The 20965-nt window shown below is 38.2% G+C and overlaps 1 protein-coding gene across 4 annotated transcripts in view; it reads left to right on the top strand.

The window, feature by feature from the left end:
* LOC107721717 (zinc finger E-box-binding homeobox 1-like) overlaps positions 1-16425 on the top strand; it is a 22272-nt gene extending 5847 nt beyond the window's left edge. For 2 of the 4 annotated variants that reach the window (XM_016529862.1, XM_016529863.1), the window contains exons 2-10: positions 2808-2969; positions 4893-4940; positions 6805-6945; positions 7031-7233; positions 7368-7473; positions 8742-10369; positions 11471-12034; positions 12131-12299; positions 15695-16425. In XM_016529862.1, coding sequence (XP_016385348.1) covers positions 2808-2969; positions 4893-4940; positions 6805-6945; positions 7031-7233; positions 7368-7473; positions 8742-10369; positions 11471-12034; positions 12131-12299; positions 15695-16242 — 3569 coding nt within the window. In that variant the 3' untranslated portion in view covers positions 16243-16425. The remainder of the gene's footprint in view (positions 1-2807; positions 2970-4892; positions 4941-6804; positions 6946-7030; positions 7234-7367; positions 7474-8741; positions 10370-11470; positions 12035-12130; positions 12300-15694) is intronic. The other 2 variants (XM_016529864.1, XM_016529865.1) reach the window with 2 other exon arrangements.
* The last annotated feature ends 4540 nt before the right edge of the window (positions 16426-20965 follow it).

The raw sequence follows: 20965 nt of genomic DNA, 5'->3' as shown, positions 1-20965 counted from the left end.
AAGGTGAGGTACTCACCTTCATATTTCTTCATTAGATAACTTATAAAGTAATTTGAAAATATTGTGTGAGACGTAATTTCACAAACAGCGAGAGTGAATCACCGCACGCGCTCTCTCTCTCTCTCTCCATGGATTGACACGAAAATGTAGTAATTACACCATAAATGCATATTATTAAAGTCTACTGTGACTGTTTCACAGTCAACACATGTGGCTTTTTGTGCAAAAGAAAAGGCAGTAGAGCTGACTATTTCTGTCAATGTTAAGTTTGTGATAACATAAGAGAAGGATTTGTTTTGCCACTTGCTTGAGCAACTTAATATATAAATCTAGAATTAAATGCAAAAGTAAAAAGCATTGAATAATGTGTTGTTTATATTTATTGTGTTTAAACATGTCTGTGAAAGATGTATTACTGTACTGTGTAAAAAAAAGAATTGCAATGCTGAAAAACCATTTTCAATGACAAAGTTTGGATTTGAAATAAAAATAATGGATAAATGTTGTGTTTGTGGTAAACAGCCACGGATCAGTAGCGGACTCCTGTGTGAAAGCTGCTTCTCCTCTCACAAGAGTCACCTTAGAGGGGAATTCCCCCCATTTTCAAAAATGAAATTCAGGCCCCGAATAAATGTCTAAAAATCCTGATTGGAGTATCACTATAAATAGTTATAAATGATAAAAAGAAGGCTTTAAAAAGATCGGTATCGGTGATTGGTATCGGCAGATACTGCTTTCTGCGATCGGTCTCAAAAATCCTGATCGGAGCACCCCTAATAAAGAATATCTCTTTGGATTTGAGACTTTAGTCTTTGCAACTTTACAGATCTTCTTTATGCACCAAGAGCTTGTAACACTCCAAAGAGAAAGGAAAAATTTAAATCGCATCATGTGACCCCTTTAAACAAATTCTCAAAGGTTCATGCTCTTCTGTGCAACACACTCAATTGTTTATTCGTGTTTCCAGTTGCTTATCCTTCAGAATATCAGGTGTTCCTATTTTAATCTGTACTCGCTTGAATGAAGTCATAGAGTTTCTCTATGTGTGTTTGTGTGCGTGCATATGGTGGCAGGTGCACTCTATAACAAGCCAAATCACCTCATCCCAGGAAATGTCACATGAAATGGAGGTTACCATAGTGACCTGATTGTGTTGATTATGGGGTCACACTGGAACAGCTCTACCTGGGAAAAGTATTCTTAAAATGCATTCAAAATTCTGAATAATTTATAATATATAATTATTCACAGTATTTAGAAGTGCCCACGATATCGTGCATATTCATTACCGTGATATATGCATTACCGAATACCAGCACAAGTCTACTGCCAGCACTGTCTGCTGCTCAGGTGCTGCACTATAAACTCACCCATAAAGAGGGCAAAAGTGTGTGTCATTTAGCATGCACCAAAAAATAAAAACTGTCATCATTTACTCACCCTCATGTCGTTCCAAATGTTCCTGTATGTCTTTCTTTCTGTGGAACACAAAGGAGATGTTCTGAAGAATGTTCATGCTGCTAGTTTCCATACAATCATACAATGAAAGTATAAGGCGTCCAGAGGCTGTCAGGTTCCAAAAGAGAAACAAATAGCAGTATATAATTCATGCGCTTCTGATACAGTAGATTTGTGTAAAGAACAGACAGAAATTTAGCTGTAATATGCCTTGTTTTTGTGAATTAAGTACTTTATGAAACTATGAAATTTAACTTATGCTGACCATGAAAGTTAGGAAGCATCATTCGTCATCATTATTTTTTCATAAGATCCAGCATACTGATTCAGAGACATCAGCTCCTTTTAATGTGGCTGGAACAATGAATGAAATGAAATTAGATGGAATTTAAATGTATTTCTATCAGGGGTAAAAGCATCTCTGATTACTTCACACCTGCTAAATAGCTAAATACTGTGATTTCAGCCCAGCCCAGCCCAGCCCATATTCAGCAGAGATCTGAATCAGCTGTAAGAACACCAAAGGTTTTTGAATTATTTATTTATCTTTGTCTGTATGGCAGAAAATCATAATTTTCAGTTCTGGCATGCACAGGTATGTGAAATAACTTTGTGCACAAGAACAGAAACCTTAAACAGGAACTTTTTTTTTGCATTATCAGATCACTTTTACATCACTTCCTGTTGACAAAATCTAATTCTGCCAGCAGAAGAAACTGGATGAGCTCCATACAAAACACAAATTTGACATGCACATCTGGAAATATTCTTCGTATCCTGACATGTGTGCACAAGCACACACACACACTCACATCAGAGATGAGTTTTCCAGTACCTCATATGCTTGTGCACAATTGAAAGGCATTTTAAAACTAGTGCTCTCAGATTTAGAGAAAGAATCCATATGTCAAAATTTGTGTATGTGTGACAATACTATTAAAAACTCGTTTAAATTGTCCCTTTGTTCTCTATTGTGTTTCTGATTATGTCATACAGCTGGTAAAAAGCTTTTCTGGGTTGCAGGAAACTGATCTAAAATTAGCCGAATTTCACTTCCTGTCTTCAGGGCACAGATTCTACCTTTTATTGTATGTGTGTGCTCATATATTTCTGTATGTGAGCATGCATGTGTGTTTACATGTTTGAATCCTCTGTTACCCCAAAAATTACAGCTGTTACTGATTACAGACACGTCACCGCAGAACAGAACAACAAGTGTCCTGTTTGCAAACACATGCACATGTGTTTTAAGAGAATCAAACATGGCCATTAGTGCAAAAAGAGTATGAATATAGGAACATCTGTGATCCTAAACTAAACAGGTCATTTTTTCTCTCTCTGTCATGTAGTGAGGAGTTTTAGCAGCGTGCCAGAGGCGACCTCAGATTCAGATGATGAAGACAAACTGCACATTGCAGAGGAAGACAGTATTGCTGACGATCCTGACCAAAAGTCCTCAGTATTCCAGCTCAAAGCTGCACGGCAGCTCTCTGAAACATGCACACAGGACGGTGAGTAAAACAATAAGAGATTATTAACTTAATGCATTTAATGTATGTATTTTGATTAGTTCGGAGCAGAAACTATAAAGCTTTGAAATGAACCATGTAAACATTTGTGTAATAGAGAAAGTTGCAAGAATAAGTGATTAATGCTTGACATATAACACATCTTACCATAGCATAGTCTCGCGTAGCCAGACCTTCAGACTGACGGCAGAGGGGCTGGGGACCTTGGCCGCTTTGAATGGCCAAGGACCGCCCAAGAGGCCATATGACTGACAGATAAAGCAACCAATCATGTTTCGGTTTGTGCCGCGTCATGTTTAGGGGCGTGGAAATGTCACCACAATAACAGACCGTGTGTAAAACTCTTGGACGTATTTTAAAGATTCTATGCCGCAAACTTTAAATATTTCACATACTTTTAAAAATTCAGCATTTAGTTGATCCTGATAAGCACTCATTATCACAGTTGTAAACACCACGGCTTTCTTCTAACATAAGGTGGTTTGGCGTCACGGCATATTTGTTTCCAGGTGGAACGTTAAAGAACGCAACACGCATGTCTCCCGGAAATCCTGTATAATTCAACCAATCCGATGACGACTTAGAAACTCCCGAAGTGTTTCCAATTTTGTGTGCTGTATGCATCAGATGTTCAGCCAACGGTCCGTGGGTGTGACGTCTGAGGCTGAGACCAACCATAGCATGGCTTTTGTGGTGCAGAATCTAGTACAGTTGCCGCACTTATTATTGGATAGTTGAACTTTTCCCCTCATAAGAGTGCGGGATTGAAGCAACAGAAAGTGGCGTTTCTGAAAGTTTATTGTAAAAACAATTCTTTGGTTTCATGATCAGAACAAAATAATAATGTTAACTGGTTACCAGCATTAAAGGGGTCATCGGATGCAAAATTCACTTTACAAGTTGTTTGAACATAAATGTGTGTTGGAAGTGTGTGTACACGTCCATCCTATAATGATAAAAATCCACCTAGTGTTTTTTTTTAAATCCCTATTTTAAAATCCCCTCTCTCAAATCAGGCTGTTCTGAGATTCCTGTCAGAATGACGTAGTTCTGCACAGGCCCCTCCCACGATAGTTGATTGACACTAGTGTCTTACCTTAGACCTGCCCTGAGTGAGCTGTCATCAGTCCGCCATTGTGTCGACTCTGGTGCAGGGGAAGACAAGAATGTCTCCGATTAAGCGATTGAGGTGTTTTGTTGTTGGATGTAATAATGAATATAGCAGTCGTCATTTACTCCCGACATCTGAGCCGCTGAAGACGCAGAGGATTAACGTTACTTTAATTTTGAAGGGAATGCGCCGATTCCTATCTGCCTAAATGCGTCTAAGTTCGCGCTAATCATTCGTGATCCAGCTTCATCTACAGAAGAAGTGAGTATAAGGGTTTTTTATGAATCTTTGCAAATCGGCTTTCCTAATAACGTGCTAGTTTAGCCAGTTTCGCGGCTGAAGTTTACAGTCTGCTCGTCACCCCACTGAAGAGAGGGGCGGGGTGAGCAAAGCTCATTAGAATTTAAAGTGACATGGACTAGAATGGCTTGCTGAAAACAGCTGATTTTGACAGGGTAAAAAAGGTGTTTTTTACACTACCATTGAGAAATTTTAACCAAAGTATGTTATAGACTTTTCATTAAGACCCTAAAGAATCATATCTACTTGTGGAAAATGGGCATCCGATGACCCATTTAAAATGACTCTAAAAACAATTGAAAGGTTTTTCCATTTTCTATTACGTTTTGCAAAAGATTTGTATTTTTTGGTTTCTTATCCCCACAAACAATAATAAAACAACAGTTGGAGCAAAATTTAAAACATAATTTAGTGTCATAAATCCTATTTTAATAATAAATTGATCTAATCAAAACACTGTAGTAATTAGATTTTTGTTTTTTTTCTTTCAACAGATGACAGCCTGGGGCCAGATACTTTAATACAAGAAATAAGAGTCAAAGGTCAGTTTAGTGCAAAACATTCACAGAGCTCTTATGGATTTATTTATTTTTAACGAATTTTCATAGCCTTTTAGCAGGAAATAAAGGGGGGGGGGGTCAACAATAGTTGTTGAAAATCAGAGACAGTCTGCTGATTTTGGGCATTCCAAGTTGACAGATTTCACAGAAAAATGCGTAGTGTATGATGGGCATGGAGATTTTTCAGCTTCACTTTGTTTTCATCCAGTAATAAGATATCAAATGTGTTTGATGTTTTGAGCTGATTTTAGAACACATTGTTTTCAGTTTCCAATGAGGTGCATGCTCCTGCAGAAATTTAGCTGTAATATGTCTTGTATGGACAATGTTTTTGTGAATCAAGTACTTTATGAAACTATGAAATTACATAACATAACTGTGATGCTGACCATGAAAGTTCAGGCAGTCTAGGAAGCATTAGTCATGATAAGATCCAGCATACTGATTCAGCGACAACAGCTCCTTTGGCTGGAACAATGAATGAGATTAAATTAGATTCATTTTAAATGTGTTTCTATCAGGGGTAAAAGCATCTCTGATTACTTCACACCTGCTAAATAGCTAAATACTGTGATTTCAGCCGTCCACAGGATGGGCCAGATATTCAGCAGAGATCTAAATCAGCTGTAAGAACACCAAAGGTTTTTGAATGATTTTTTTTTGTCTGTATGGCAAAAAATAATGATTTTTCTGTCTATATGGCAGAAATTCATAATTTTCAGTTCTGGCATGCACAGGTATGTGGAAATGACTTTGTGCAGGTAATTTCAAGGAACAAATTTTTTTTTCAAAATCTGTTCAGATTTAAAAAGTCATGTACTATATTCTGCCTGGATATTCAGATACAGAACAGAAAACAACAGGGAGCTTTGGATGTAACACACAAGTTTTCAGTTTCAAACTCAAATTGCTGAGAACTGGGAAAGGCTTGGCTTCTTTGGGCACTTAAGCCTGCTTGTCATGGAAAGAGCTTGAAATTACTTTGGTAAAGGGACAAATAGCTGGACTGACAAGCCTGTGAGGGTGTGCTGGGATAGGATGGCTGGATCAGGTGTGTGTGAGCTCATTCCTCTCTCTCAGGTCGTTATTCATTCGTAATGCGTAACCTGGTCCTTACGGGCCTCCATAGCACATAGGCGTGGGCCATACTGGCCCACTTCCCGGTCAAATATCATTACAACTGCAGTTTTATAAAACTGCTACATTACATCCAACCCAAAAATTCAGTGTCTGTGTGCATATTCCATTTCGATTAAAGCCAAAGTGTGTTTCACTAAACGAGGTTGCAGTCAGGTTGTTTTTGTATATCAGTATGCATATGTTTCAACCCAAAAGGCAAATATAAAAGCAACCACAGGAAACGTCACAAAGCGAACATCCATGAAAAAGCTGTAATTGGTAAAACTTCACCAGACACCAATGGTAAAATGCGAAGGTGTCATGATCATAAACCCTGAACAGTTGGAGCACCAACATCAGCTTCTTCCCTGACCAGACAAATAACCTGACAAATACCTGACTTGAATATTATATTATACATATGATCACCACTGTGGACAGACATGGAAAAAAGAGTGAGAAGCAGATTCCCTCCTTCAGCATCTCAGAAGCAACTTAACAGATGTTCTGATACATGACTTTTCACTTTAGGCTAATCAAACATTATATTAATCTATTCTAAGACAGTTGGAAACTGTATTAAAGACAAAACACCTTAATAAAGAAATATTTCCCAGGTGTTCACATTATTTTGTCCAACACCTGTATTTCATGCTGGAGCAGAAGCTGAGAAAATGGGATTTGTATGTGTTTTAGTTGATCTAATTTGCCTGTGTGTGTTTGAAAGAGGAGTGTGTCACTGATGAGGAAGAGGGTGCTGATGATGAAGTGGCCGGTGAGGAAAAGCAGACAGAAACAGAGCATGTTTACTCAGACGTCCCAGAGGAGCATCAGAGAACGCCAGAGCGAGGGGTCCACGATGAGAATGGTATCCACCAAGTTTTTTTGTCTTTCCTTCAGTTGCTATCAGCTTTTTTCTCTACAGTTTATTTAATTGTGCATATGTCTGTCAGGTACTCCTGACGCATTCTCGCAGCTGCACACCTGTCCGCACTGTTCCCGCGGTTACAAGCGTCACACATCGCTGAAGGACCACATTAAACTACGCCATGAAAAGAGCGAAGACAACTACTGCTGTTCCCTCTGTAGCTACACTTTCACATACCGCACGCAGCTCGTCCGTCACATGACCGCACACAGACACGTCCGGGAGCAGGTACAGCGCTGCTCTCACACCTTCATTATGTTCACACCTCTGTGGAGGAAATCACACAGAGCTTTTGTTCACAGTCACATGTTGACTCAAACACTTTCAAACAATTGCCTTTTCCTGTCTCTCTCTTTTCTCAGCGGACTATTTCTCAGTCAGGCGGAAACAGAAAGTTCAAGTGTACAGAATGCTCCAAGGCCTTCAAATACAAACATCACCTAAAGGAGCACCTACGCATACACAGCGGTCAGTGAAGTACAGAAATTATTTTGGCAGTGGATGTAACTCTGGTTAATGTCTTTGTAAACTCAGGTTAAAGGGACAGTTCACCCAAAAATTAAAATTTTATCATTATTTACTCACCCTCAAGCTGTTGCAAACCTGTATGAGTTTCTTTTTTCTGCTGAACACAAAAGATAATTTGAAGAATGTAGGTCCCCACTGACTTCCATAGTATTTTTTTTTCCATATTATGGAAGACAGTGGGGACCAGCAACTGTTTGGTTACCAACATTCTTCAAAATATCTTTTGTGTTCAGCAGAAGAAAGAAATTCATACAGATTTAGAACAACTTGAGGATGAGTAAATGATGACAGATTTTGTTTATTTTTTTGTGAGCTATCCCTTTAAGGCCAATTTTAACTTTAGGTTAGGGTTCATTATTAACACCGTTTGTAACCTATGTCTATTATTTTTTTAGTATGTTTCCGAAACTAAAGAAAAAATGGAAACTTGTTTACACATCAGACTGAAAAAATAAGAGGTAATTATCAGTCTAAAAAAAAAGTTAAATTGTGAGATAAAGTTTAGAATATTTTATTATAATAAGAATGATTTTTTTATTCAAGTATGAACAGTATAAACATCTCCTTTAATAAATACAAAATGATATTTGAACTTTCCTTATTAATTTATTTGTAAGCACTGAGCACTTTATAATATATCATTACCGTTCAAAAGTTGGGGAGCCTGTAAGATTTCTTAAATGTTTTTGAACGAAGTCTAATGTCCATCAAGGCTACTTTTATTTGATAAAATTACAGTAAAAACAAAAAAAATATGAAATATTTTTACAGTTTAAAATAACGTTTTTCTATTTTAATATATTTTAAAATATAATTTATTTCTGTGATGCAATGCTGAATTTTCAGCATCATTACTCCAGTCTTCAGTGTCACATAATCCTTCAGAAATCATTCTAATATGCTGATTTGGTGCTCAAGAATCATATATCATTATCAATATTGAGCAGTTGAACTGCTTTATAATTTTTGTGGAAACCAAGATGCATATTTTTTCAGAATTCTTTGATGAATAGCAAGTTCAAAAGAACAGCATGTATTTGAAATATAAATCTTTTGTAACATTGTAAATGTCTGACACATTTGAACCATTTAGTGTTCAAGCATTTAATGCTGAATAAAAGTATTAATTTCTTTCAAAAATTTTCATGACACCAATATTTGGAACTACATTTTCTAATTGATAAGCTTCTTTATCTCTGTTTATCCAGGTGAGAAGCCGTATGAGTGCTCTAATTGTCAGAAGCGTTTCTCACACTCGGGGTCCTACAGCTCTCACATCAGCAGTAAGAAGTGTGCGAGTGTGACCCCTGCGGTCAACGGCCTTCCTCGCACACCTGGAGTGAAGACGGCTCTTACCGTTTCTCGCCCCACACACATCCTTCTAAGGGAGAAGGTGGACATTACCAACAAGCCTCTGCAAGAGCAGCTCCCCCTGAAACAGATCAAACAGGAGCCTGTCGAACAGCAACCCAAACCTGCGCCAGCAATGCCCACGATAGCCGCCACCACTACCAATGGAGTCGTGGCTCCGCAAGGCATCATTCAGACATTGGTCCTGCCCACTGTCGGGCTTGTCCAGCCAATCAGCATCAACCTTAGCGACTTACAAAACGCGCTGAACGCAGCGATGGATGGTAATGTCATCAGGCAGGTGTTGACTAGCACCAATGCAAACGGAACGAGCGCTAAAATCGTAGGTCAAGTGCCGGCGCAGGCGCAAGCTGTCGTGTTGCAGCCGCAGCCACAGGTGATCTCTGCCATCTCTCTGCCGGTTGTGGGACAAGACGGAAATGCCAAAATTATCATCAACTACAACCCCCAGCTGGACTCACAACTCAAGGCAGTAAAAGTGAAAACAACGCAGCCCACAGCAACACAAACCGGTATTACGCAGGCAAAATCTACAGTGTCCAACGTCGCACAGCCAAATGTGGTGCAGCTTCAGTCGGTACAGTCCAACTCGACTGAAACCCAAACATCAGGTACTCCGAAACCTACACAGGTAAACATCATTAAACCAGTCCAAACTGGAAACCTCAGCAAACCGGCGTCTATCATCAAGATAACACCTGCGCAGGCTGCTAGGTTGGTTCAAGCTCGGGCGGCACAACCAAAGCTCACCCAGCAAACTTTACTGCTGGTGAGAAGGGCAGATGGGACGCAGAGCCTCGTGGTTCGACAAATACCTGTCACCAATTCCTACACGCAGAGTACAGAGATTAAATCAACCCCAGAGAAGACTACAAACACTCCTCCAGCGGAGAAGGAGACAACTGAAAATACAGGTTCGCTGGAGGATAAATGTGAAAAACAAAACCTGACCGCCCCACCAGAAATCAAAATCAAAACCGAACCGGCCTCTCCATCCAAGATCGAGCCCGAAATGCAGAGTGAGGACAACAAAGAGATGCAGACAGATGAAAATAAAGAAGGAGGAAAACAAACAACAGTGACAACTGAGCCGGTCACACACTCTGGAACGGTTCACAGCGGCGTCGCCTGTGGAGATAACTTCCATAATTACGCAACGTGTCTACTTTGTGACAGCTCCCTGGGCAAACGTAAGCCTTCGGACGGTCAAGACAGTGATGCCAAAGGGTCGCCCACAACTATATCTCTCTCCTCTCTACTGGATAAGGATAAGAGTGGAGCGGCAGAACGCCTCCTTCCTCTTCTGAAGGCCTACAGTCGGAACCCAGAGCCTAGCGAGGAGCAGCTGTCTCAGGTTGCCAAGACAGCCAGGTTACCTCTAGAGGCGGTCAACAAGTGGTACCAGAAGATGCGCTCCAAGAGGATATTGCTCCAGGCTGCAGGCAACCTGAAAAACAACCAAGAGGTAAGTACAACACATTTTATTTAACTGTAAAATAGGGGTGTCACAATTATGAATTTTGTCTGGTCTGACAATGAATACAAATCATTGCATAAGTAAGTAAAAGCTTAACACAGATACACCTTAAAAAGTAATTTATTCTTATTTAACGTGGATTCATGATAAAAATAAGCTGTTATGATTTTCTTTAAAGCTCTGAGAAGTTATGACTATTTTAAATGCTAAATAAAATATTTACAAATAAAGAAAAAATATATATTCAATATACAGTGTGTGTATGTATAATATATATATGAAGAGTTCATTTGCAAAAACCGATAAACGCCACTTTAAAAAAAAAAAAAGAGCTGATTGCCCTGCATTATTCTCCACATATAGCGCGATCTGAACCCTAAACACGTTTTGTCAAAAAAGCCGGTTTTGTCCACTTTCAAGGCATCGCAAGTTCATGTTTTACTGCAGAATATATATATATATATATATATATATATGTATGTATATATATATATGTATATGTGTGCACATAACCATTCAAAAGTTGTTTTTTTTTAACTTCATATTTTAATTTAGCAAAGACAGATTGTTGTTATAAATAATATATTTCAAATAAATGCTGTTTTTCACGTTTCCACAAAAATATTAAGCAGCAATGTTCTAAAAACTTTTGGATGGCAAAATGCAATTGTATTACAAATATTGTTTTTGTAAAGTGCACCTTAAATCACAGATTATTAAATGAAATGATCATAATCAAGCAATTATGTAATAATCTTGTCAGGCCTAAGACATAAGGTTGTCATTAAAGGCAGAGTAAGTGATTTCTGGTAGCCAGTGTTGATATTTGAAATCACCAAAACCGCCATCTCTATCTTTCTGTCGCTCGGCTCGGCTAATGTCCGTCCCATGCACTGAACGCGCTCTCCTGCACATCACGAGTAGACACACCCCTTATTGCTGATTGGCTACAAGTTTGTTTTGCGATTCGGCCCGAATCAGTTTTCTAAAGCGTTTTTGAAAAATCACATACCCTGCCTTTAATGATGCCTTTGAAAATGAATGAGTTTTTCCTAAACATATTAATAATGTCTTTCTTCTTTGACAAAGAAAACTACACTATCTGCTGTACCTGAAGGAATGAACTCCACTCAAGCCACCTGCACTCCCACTCAACCCCTTGATGGCACCTCAGCGGACACCCAAAATGGAAGCGCCGCTTCACCTGCCTCCCCTCCAGCCAGCGTCTCCACCGATGATCTCGTCATTGTAAAGACAGAAGATGTGGAGGAGGAGCTGCAGTGTGAACCACTGGATCTCTCGCTCCCAAAGTCCAGCCCCACTCAAGCCAGCACCACAGCTAAGTTGCCGGTCTCCACCCAAAAGGAACCGCTCAACCTCACCTGCCTCAAGAAGCAACCATTGCCAGGCAACACCATCTATGTGACTCAGGCGGGCACGGATCCATTAAACATTGTGACAGCGCCATTGCCAACGCTGGTTGCCATAGCAGAGCCAGGAGGTGTTCCGTGCATCGGCACGGCAATATCCGGTAACAAACGAACCATCTTCATCCCTCAGCTCACCTACACCTACACCACCAACCCCAGCGTCAAAACACCTGACAACTCCTTGACAGACACAAAGGGGACGGTGATACTCAACAGCTGTCCGGTAAGCACAACAAATACATACAAACATTAAGGTCTGGACATACCTTTCTTCATGACATCATTCCAGACTCATTCGTTCCATCTTACTCTCCATCAGAAAGTGGCAGACACCGCTTCTGACTGCGTGTCAGAAGACCAGAACGATGAAGACTCGCCTCTAATGAAGAAGAAGAGGAAGACTGTCGGTGGCCTGTACGCCTGCGATCTGTGTGACAAAATCTTCCAGAAGAGCAGCTCACTGCTGCGACACAAGTATGAACACACAGGTATGCAAAACCGCTCATGAATGACACGTGATTTACAGTAATTAAGACACTTAAAAATGTGTTCATGTTTAGATAATATTAAAAACCAAAATAGACCAGTACTTTAAAGGTTAGTTCACCCAAAAATGAAAATTCTGTCATTAATTACTCACCCTCGTGTTGTTCCAAACCCGTAAGACCTTACGTTCATCTTCAGAACACAAATTAAGATATTTTTGATTAAATCTGAGGGCTCTCTGACCCTCCCTCTACCAAGATGATCGACAAAGTAGTCCGTGTGACATCAGTGGTTCAACTGTAAAGTTACGAAGCTACGAGAATACTTTTTTGTACAAAGAAAACAAAAATAACTTTATTCCGCATTTTCGTCTCTACTGCGTCACTTTGGACGCTTCGTAACTTTACAGTTGAACCAATTAATGACATAATTTTCATTTTTGGGTGAACTAACCCTTTAATGTACCTCAACTGTTGGTGCTACATTGTGCAAAGCCAATGCTGATATTAAAAAAAGTATACAGTGGGTACGGAAAGTATTCAGACCCCCTTAAATTTTTCACTCTTTGTTATATTGCAGCCATTTGCTAAAATCATTTAAGTTAATTTTTTTTCTTCATTAATGTACACACAGCACCCCATATTGACAGAAAAACACAGAATTGTTGACATTTTTGCAGATTTATTAAAAATGAAAAACTGAAATATCACATGGTCCTAAGTATTCAGACCCTTTGCTGTGACACTCATATATTTAACTCAGGTGCTGTCCATTTGTTCTGATCATCCTTGAGATGGTTCTACACCTTCGTTTGAGTCCAGCTGTGTTTGATTATACTGATTGGACTTGATTAGGAAAGCCACACACCTGTCTATATAAGACCTTACAGCTCACAGTGCATGTCAGAGCAAATGAGAATCATGAGGTCAAAGGAATTGCCTGAAGAGCTCAGAGACAGAATTGTGGCAAGGCACAGATCTGGCCAAGGTTACAAAAAAATTTCTGCTGCACTTAAGGTTCCTAAGAGCACAGTGGCCTCCATAATCCTTAAATGGAAGACGTTTGGGACGGCCAGAACCCTTCCTAGAGCTGGCCGTCTGGCCAAACTGAGCTATCGGGGGAGAAGAGCCTTGGTGAGAGAGGTAAAGAAGAACCCAAAGATCACTGTGGCTGAGCTCCAGAGATGCAGTCGGGAGATGGGAGAAAGTTGTAGAAAGTCAACCATCACTGCAGCCCTCCACCAGTCGGGGCTTTATGGCAGAGTGGCCCGACGGAAGCCTCTCCTCAGTTCAAGACACATGAAAGCCCGCATGGAGTTTGCTAAAAAAACACCTGAAGGACTCCAAGATGGTGAGAAATAAGATTCTCTGGTCTGATGAGACCAAGATAGAACTTTTTGGCCTTAATTCTAAGTGGTATGTGTGGAGAAAACCAGGCACCTGTCCAATACAGTCCCAACAGTGAAGCATGGTGGTGGCAGCATCATGCTGTGGGGGTGTTTTTCAGCTGCAGGGACAGGACGACTGGTTGCAATCGAGGGAAAGATGAATGCGGCCAAGTACAGGGATATCCTGGGCGAAAACCTTCTCCAGAGTGCTCAGGACCTCAGACTGGAACTAAGGTTTACCTTCCAACAAGACAATGACCCTAAGCACACAGCTAAAATAACGAAGGAGTGGCTTCTCAACAACTCTGTGACTGTTCTTGAATGGCCCAGCCAGAGCCCTGACTTAAACCCAATTGAGCATCTCTGGAGAGACCTAAAAATGGCTGTCCACCAACGTTTACCATCCAACCTGATAGAACTGGAGAGGATCTGCAAGGAGGAATGGCAGAGGATCCCCAAATCCATGTGTGAAAAACTTGTTGCATCTTTCCCAAAGACTCATGGCTGTATTAGATCAAATGGGTGCTTCTACTAAATACTGAGCATTTTTCAGTTTTTCTTTTTTAATAAATCTGCAAAGATGTCAACAATTCTGTGTTTTTCTGTCAATATGGGGTGCTGTGTGTACATTAATGAGGAAAAAAAATTAACTTAAATGATTTTAGCAAATGGCTGCAATATAACAAAGAGTGAAAAATTTAAGGGGGTCTGAATACTTTCCGTACCCACTGTATATGATGTAATTATAACAATAATAATAAAGCAAAATAAAGTTTAAGATATACCTGGGCAGTGATTTAAATCATCAGGAGAGAGACCTTCAAATTAAAAAATAAACATTATAAAAAATAAAATAAGGATTAAAAAAACAATAAATAGAAAAGGAGAGGGACATGTCCTCAAATAACAGTGTAAAAAATAAATAAGAAATGATGAAAACTGATGATAAAACCAAACTCACTAACAATTAGCTCTTCACTAAGGAAAAAAAAATGACAAAACCTTGCCTCCCTCTCTGTTCAAACAAAACAATCAACCAGCTCCCTACAAAGCTCTCCATAATCAACATTTTTTAGGGAATCTCAGTAAAACATTTAAAAAATTTATGTAGCATCTGAGTTAGGAGAAGAGAGTCTGTGGAAGCTTTTATCCTGTTCTGGTTGTAAGACTAGTATCAAGCAACATCTGTTCGCAATTAAGAAAGGCAGAAAGAAAAACACGAAACATATGGTGCAATAGCGCCACCTCCTGGTTACAAATAACATTTGTTTGCAGAGGCAGCTAGGGTTAGTATATATTGTTGCTCTTTTGTTAGTTTTGACTGCTTTTATTGTCCTCATTTGTAAGTCGCTTTGGATAAAAGCGTCTGCTAAATGACTAAATGTAAATGTAATGTAAATATGACCCCTTTAATACCATTGTTTTCAACCAGGAGTCTGTGAATATGTAAAACATTGAATTTTCTTAATTTCATAAAGACATTTTTTGAACAATCTTTTGAATGAACAATATGATGATCTGGGGAAATTAACAATTATATATATATATACATAGATAGATATTATAATGTATGCATAATAAACATGCATTTGGGAACACATTGTGCATTATTTTCAGATTCATATAATTGTGGATGATTTGATGATTAATTACAAATCTAGTGAAGTGCTATAAATACATTTGTGAATTAGTTTTCTGCTAATATAACAGCATGATGATTTAACTCTTGCAAGTGAGAAATTAAGACAAAAGAATTATTTTCCAACTCTAGAGTAAAATATAATTATTCCTTTTCATTTACATTTATTTTACAATGAAGTTGTATTAAAATAGTATTATATTATTTATTATTATTTTATATCATATATTATATTATACAGTTTGAAACCCCTGATCTAATGCAGTGGAATTCATACATTTTGAAAGTGCCTGAAAAAATTTGCCAGCCATTGTACCTGTTAATATGTGCTTCTTTTGTCCTAACCTCATCGTATTGCTTCATCATTCCAGGTAAGCGGCCTCACGAGTGCGCCATCTGTAATAAAGCTTTCAAACACAAGCACCACCTGATCGAGCACACACGACTACACTCCGGAGAGAAGCCCTACCAGTGTGACAAGTGCGGGAAGCGCTTCTCTCACTCAGGCTCTTATTCTCAGCACATGAACCACCGATACTCCTACTGCAAGAGAGACACTCATGAGCTGCCAGAGCAGGTCAGCACTTCCACTCCTCCCACTCAGCTCGACTCGGACGAGAGAGAGAGCGACGGAGAGGAGGAAGAGGATTTGACTGCTCTGGACATGAGCGATATCAGAGTGGTGCGAGTGGGAGAGGAATACGAGGATGATGAGGAGAGCTGTGGAGAGGAAGAGCAGGACCGAGGACGTGAGGAGCAAGAAACAGAAGAAGGAGGAATGGTGATGGAGGTGGAGCTCGGAGATACTGACACTTTGGAGGAAGAAACCGTTGAAACGGAAGATGCTATGGAGTCAAAGGAAGAGGACACAGTTCTCACAAATAATGAAGAAAACACAGAGATGGCAACCGAGGACTGAAGGATGAACGCTCTTTTTTCTGTCACTCACGTGGGACTAATGAAAGAGGTGACGAGCTCTTCATCATAATCTTACAGTCGTCGGTTGCTATGGAAACTGTGTCTCAGCTCTTTACTGTGTATAAAACCCAGGTGTGCCTGATTTACAAAACAATATTTCCTTGTTTAAAAAAAAAAAAAAAAAGCAGAAAACGAAACTCCAACTCAACTAGACTTCGTAGGACTTCAAAGTTTCAGTTGTTTGGCTTTGTTCCGTTACTGAGCCGCCCCTGGTATGTCGATTTATCAGTGTTCACGTGTTTTTGTTGCTCTGTACAGTCAGATTTCTATACCTTTATATTTGCCAATGAAGTTTACGAAAATCAGTATTTTAAAGTTTTGAGAAACAAAACTAAATTCTGCACTGCAGGTGTAACTGGTTTACTTACGGGGGTGATTCTAATGAAAACTGTCAAGAAGGGTCATATTTCACTTGGAAAAAAAAAAATATATATATATTTTGCATGAAGACAATGAAGCCTATTTTTAGGACCATCACAGACATTTTTTAATGAACACATTTTAATCGTCTGAAACAATTAAGAACAATTGCAAATACACATTGATTTTTAATTTATGCCATAAAGTTGAATTCATGCTTATTTTAAAAAAAATTTAAATTGTGTCCAGACAGAATGGTTTTCATTACTGTATTACAGTATTTTAATCACCTTACAGAAATAAAAATGTATTAATATGCTTAACTGTCAAAATCCGATGCAAAAATGCTTAATCTTTAAAGTAGACTATTTTCTTAATGCAAAATATAATTTTTTAGGGTGAAATATGACCTGGACATTTCTTTGTGAGATTAACCACAGATACTTAATGCCTCAAATTTAAGATACCATTCAGTATTTTGTCTTGTTAATCAGGCAAGCTGTTTTTAGCATTGCCTCATTTTCCCATCTGATTGTTTATCTGCCTTATATGAAGGAAATTAAATTGCACTTCACTATTAAGAGCTAATTTATAAAAAGAAAAAAATCATACGAATCATTAATTATGGAAATATTCATAGGAATGCTTATTATCATTTAAAAACTGAATCGCTTTGATAGAATTTAAACTGGTCACTTGTAATGAACTACTCAACTGAATAATAATTCAAATCGGACTCGAATTCTACTAAGAAAAGACATTTTGTAATAAGCACTCCAAAATATTTGTCGGTAACTGTAATGTTTTGAAAACATACTTTTCACGATCATGACACCATACAAAAAAAAGTCAGGAAAAAAGTGTCAACCTCAGAAGGCAGTTTCACCTGTTCTTTCATTCATCTTTGCGTGGCTTCATGTTGTAATGTGTCAGTCTGTGTTCATAGGAGATGCTCTAAGGAACTGCAAACCCACAGCCTTATGCAAGACCGCCAAGCTGTAAGTGCCATTCACAAACATTAAGTCACACTGGACAATCTAGATTATAGTCAGCTGACCAAGAATTTAAAGATACATAAAAATGTCCACACTGGTCAAGGACACAGCCCAACAGATTTGACAAATTTACAAAAATATTTAAGTTTCCAACACTGCTCTCAGTTGTAATCAAATGGCACACTGTCAAGCTGTTATAGCTCATGCTGGTTTTCTCTCTCTAAGCCCACTTTTGTGAAGAATTGCCCATTTAACTTTACTAAAAGAAAAAAATAATACAACATAAGTAGCCCTATCAAACTAGACCAAATCAAATTGAAAAGATTTATTTAAATTAGGCGAGTATGGGCATGCCATTTATAAGAAGATTTAAATTCAGCCATTTTCATTCAGAAATCCAAGCTTTTTATGCTTCACACTTCTTTATTATTCTGTTTGGAATCATATAATAACCTAAAACAAATAGCCGAACCAAGTGATGAATACAAACCAATTAGAAGCAGGTTAAGAATTATTTGATGAATGATGATGAAAAAAATGTACTTGAAATGTATGAACCACAGGATTGTGTAGATTGTATAGGAGAGCACAAGACCTCCAACTCATATTCATCAGCAAGTGTTCTCTCTGTTATGAAGATTTCCAACGTGCACGGCCCTATAGATGAAACTAAATCTAGCATCTCGAAGTCATGCAGAAGGCAAATACGGACCGTATGTAATATGACTGTGAAGTGCACGTTTAAAGCAGCACTTTGGAAGAGGCGCATAGGATTAAAAATGTTTAAGTTGATTGTGTCTGAGCAGAACTTACAGTATTATTAATTTCAGTGTATTTCGAAATGTTTATTCTTTTTGTGTTTATGCATGTGTATATTGTGTAATACCATCAGTATTATTGTCACTGACAAATGTTTCATTTGTAGAACCTTTTACATATGTCTTATTTTTGTATTGCTTTATTTATTGCGTGTGTAATACACAACACTGTAGTTTAACACAATGTATTTTAGAATTAATCTCAGTGCCACGAAGGAGGTTAAACCCTGATATACAGTATATAAAGTTAACAGTATTAGTTTTATAATTTAAAGTTATTTTTTAACTCCATCACAGAAAGTCAATCAGGCAGACATTTGTACCCATTGCTTTGGTTTTTCTTAAATCTGAAGCTTTTCCAACAGCTTCACAGTAATTAATAAACCTGTGATGAAGAGCATGGATTCATGTTGTTGTAATGGTGTTGAATTTGCCATTTTGGAACCAAAATTAGTCAAGCCATTTTGTCTATGTTTTTATTTGTGCCAACTCTGCATTGTGTGTGTAAATGTCACATTTTCCACAAAGTGATGAACCTATTCGTAGGATTTTTCTTTGTTTCCTTTTATGATGCCCCATAAAATAAAATGAAATGAAGCACCAGGTCATTTCTAAATTGCTTATTCATTATCAAACAAATTTATTGAAAGCGTGCTAATATTTAGTAATTTCCACACAACAGTGGGTGTCCAGGAAGATGTTTAGCATTTAATTTAAAACTTTTAAAAAATTAAAGCTTCTAATACTTAAACCTTAGCAGACAGAGTACATTTCCAGCACTGTTAAGTGACAGCATCCACTGTTTGTGTGGTTTTGTATCTAAAAATTCAGCAAAACAATAAATTAGGACAAATTCTTCAAAAGTTAATATTTTTGTTTGAAAGAAAATGTATCCATTGGAATGGAGAGGAAATAGTTTGCAATTTCCACTTTAGAGTGAAATAAGGGAGTATTAGAACAAGAAATCAGTGAACAAAAAGGTGTCAAGACTAATTCTAATTTTTTCCCTCATGGGGTCAGTCTGCATATTCATCTATAAAAATATAAACTTAATCAACAGCATTAAAGGAATGTTCCAGGTCCAATAATTTAGATAAGTCCCTGAAAAAAACAAAAACAAACGGCATTTACAGTAAAAACGTAGAAGTCTGAACTTTCCTTTATAAAGATGCTGTGCTTTGATTAAATCCATATAATATAAAAGACATAAGAGTAGCTTTGCATACCAGTACTTAAATTATATGTGAGAACTTTAAAGGCAACACATGAAAAACAAAACCAGTGTTGTTGTGATGTTTGCTGCCTCTTGGTGGAGGGGAGTAACAACACTCAATAAGGTGACCGATTTGCCTTGTCAATTTTATTTTGATCAAGACAAAGCTCTGCAACATACAGCAGAACATTTAACGAATTACATTCAACAGCCATTTACCAAATAACCATATCTGAAATAATTCTTAAAATATTTTAATAAACCTGTCTCTTTATTAATACAATTGTGGTGTCTTAACCTCCATGTGCTTTTTACTCATCACACACATACACACATAGTATGTCCATCAGACATCTTTAGAAAGAGCAATCAAGTTTTACCCACTCAGAATTTCTCCTCTTTCTCTAATAGAAGATCTTCACGTTATTTTGTCTTTAGGCTGTGAGAGTTTTCAATGCATGGCTGGGGTCTGGTCAGGAACAGTAGCGAGTCTAATGTCCTCAAAGGGTTAAATGTGTCATGGACATATTTCCTTTCAGTGTCTCTCTAAGGACCGAAGGGGACAGATGCACTCATACAGCCTGAAATATAATTGACATATATTTTCATAGCTCAAGAGTTTGTACATCCTTTGATGTTGGATCAATAATCAAGAAATCGTGGCCGAGACTCAAACAAAAGATTGTGTGTCCGAATCTTGAGAGTCTAGACAATAACTCCAGTGTTTCCCAGCAGTGGTCATCTCAGGGGTAACTTCCGGGAGCCCAGAACAGAATGCAATCCATTCCCGTGAAAATGAGTTTTTAGTATAGAATAAAATCCAAGTCTATCATATCAGTCCATCAGTTGATGTGTTGTTCCAAACCATATTACAGTATTACCACAGAAAGACGTGATGCAAAACGTAGTACTTGTAGTGAACGGAAATCTAAAATGAAGCATCAGATTTCTCCCACGGTTTTCAGTCGGACAGAAAACGTTCATATTTCAAGCCCTCGTTGCTCCAAATGAATCCAAAAATGGTCCAAAAATGACAGTCCAATGGATTTAGGTATATATAAAAATAATATGACATCCAGTCAAAAAAAATAACAATTATTTAGTCCAATAAAGATATGAGAAAGGATTTGACTGTTTATCTTGAAGACAGAGTGGTGTTTTTTGTTTTTAATGCAGGTGTTCCTCTCATGTAAACATATCAAAACAGTGTTCAGACTGGCAGTCAATGGGCTGTTCAGTCTTCAGCAGTAACTGTCCCACTGGGTTTGGTCAAAGTGT

Source organism: Sinocyclocheilus rhinocerous, unplaced genomic scaffold (assembly GCF_001515625.1).
Source record: "Sinocyclocheilus rhinocerous isolate Xijiao unplaced genomic scaffold, SAMN03320098_v1.1 scaffold1112, whole genome shotgun sequence".
NCBI classification, from domain to species: Eukaryota; Metazoa; Chordata; class Actinopteri; order Cypriniformes; family Cyprinidae; genus Sinocyclocheilus; species Sinocyclocheilus rhinocerous.
Note: the sequence above shows the minus strand (reverse complement) of the source record. Positions and strands in the feature narration are given on the sequence as shown.